We start from the raw sequence: 1,873 nt of genomic DNA on the forward strand, positions 1-1,873 counted from the left end.
TGTTTGTTTGTTTGTTTGTAATTAAGCACAAAGCTACACAATGGGCTATATGTGCTCTGCCCACCACGGGTATCGAAACCCGGATTCTAGCGTTGTAAGTCCGCAGACATACCGCTGTACCACTGGGGGGCATTTTGGAAAGTAAGAATCTTCTGTGATAAGATTTTCAACAATTGTGCAACCTAAATATATAAATTTGACCAGAGTATAATATATACATATGAATATATATCCGATCAATAGGCATGTTTTAGAAAACAACCGAAGGAAAAGTCAATTAACGTCATAATCTACGTTTTACCGTAAATAAATACCATTTGGCTTTAATACGTTTTCTTGTTTTCAAGGACCTACTAAATTGTTTTATATATTGTTTATTTATAAAAACTAATACGTTAAACTTCATTAAAAACAAACATTGCTTTATTCAAGTATTTAAGATCCATCAATGTCTTTATTAAAATTTTGCATTTATTTTAGCAATAAAATATACAGAATTTTCAATTAAAAATAATACAATACTTAAAGAAGCGTAATATTTTAAACAAAGATAATAATTATTAATTTAAGAAGATACTTCAAGAACTTTTAGAAATGCAATGCAATACGTGTTTCTTGAGATATAAAACTTAACGTAGTTAGTAATCCAAAGAGTAGTGATTCTATTTAACGTATTATTCTTGCACAGAACTGTATCTGCCTTTATGAAATTATATAAAACTTTCAATACTTTGCAATAATCAGTTTTTTGCCACAGTTAAAATGCTATTGCAGCGTGCTCATTTTGAAAAAAACGAAAATGAAACTGAAGCATAATTTTATGTTTTCTGTGTATACGATATGCACGCTGAATAACACGAGCAGCTTCATTCTGTCTTCGGATTTTATAACTCTTGAAATACTTTGCTATTATGCAAGCAGCAGTGTTCCAGTGCTTCCAATCATAAGAAGTGCCAACGACCTCCATTGTCTGTCGATTTGGAAAAATACATAGAAACTTGTGTTCTATCTCCAGTATAATATTATCTAATTCTGTACTTTCTTCAATGTCGCAAAGGTAGAATCTGACAACGGCGTTCAGAACATCTAAACAGTGAAGTCTGTATTCACTAGAGAGAGGTATGTTTAAAACAGTTATAGCTGCATTATTAGGTTTCTTTATCTGCAAAGGAGGGTCTAATTCATTCAGAAAGGCAGATAGATTATAGACAGATAAAAGCTGGGTAGCCTTTGGATCAAAACGTGCCCAAGTAGCATAAAAATTGTCCAAATCGTCATTGCATAAGCCAATGATTTCATCTTCTTTGGCGCGTTCGTAATTCTCGAGGACTATCGCCACATACATGTTTACAATAAGACTTGCGATAAGCAGAAAAGAAACAAAGTATATAAAAGCAACACCTTTGTTCCCATAGTTACTTGTAGGCATATTTTCAATATTATCGCCATAACCAGTGTGAGAGTGAATTAAGGAATCAAACACATCGTTCCAACCAGCAGTAGTAGTAAGTCTGAAAAGTAGCAGAAAGCTCCGCCAGAAATTACTAAAATTAACTATGTCATCTAGTGCTCCTTGTTGGGGAGTATTCCCGAAGAAAGACATTCCTAGAACAGAGTATATGAAGATGTGAAGAAAGAGTAAAAGACAGATGTTTATTAGCGCTGGTGCTGACGTCAGGATTACAAATATGAGGCGACGTATCCCTTTAGCTGATTTAATTAAACGGAGAAGCCTTGCAATACGTAGAAGCCGGGCGACTCGAATAATTGTGGTATTTACAAAAGAACGTTTCAAAACATCTTCTATAATGATACCTGAAAAAGATAACAAGCATGATTAACTAGTAATATATGTGGAAATAACAAAATGGAC

At 33.4% G+C, this 1,873-nt stretch overlaps 1 protein-coding gene across 1 annotated transcript; it reads right to left on the bottom strand.

The window, feature by feature from the left end:
• Window positions 1-757: 757 nt before the first annotated feature.
• On the bottom strand, window positions 758-1,603 carry LOC106476947 (sodium channel protein 60E-like). Its single transcript, XM_013937561.1, has one exon. It carries the CDS (start codon window positions 1,601-1,603, stop codon window positions 758-760), a length of 846 nt encoding a protein of 281 aa, XP_013793015.1.
• Between the last annotated feature and the right edge of the window lie 270 nt (window positions 1,604-1,873).

This window comes from Limulus polyphemus, unplaced genomic scaffold (assembly GCF_000517525.1).
Source record: "Limulus polyphemus unplaced genomic scaffold, Limulus_polyphemus-2.1.2 Scaffold12218, whole genome shotgun sequence".
Classification (NCBI taxonomy): Eukaryota; Metazoa; Arthropoda; class Merostomata; order Xiphosura; family Limulidae; genus Limulus; species Limulus polyphemus.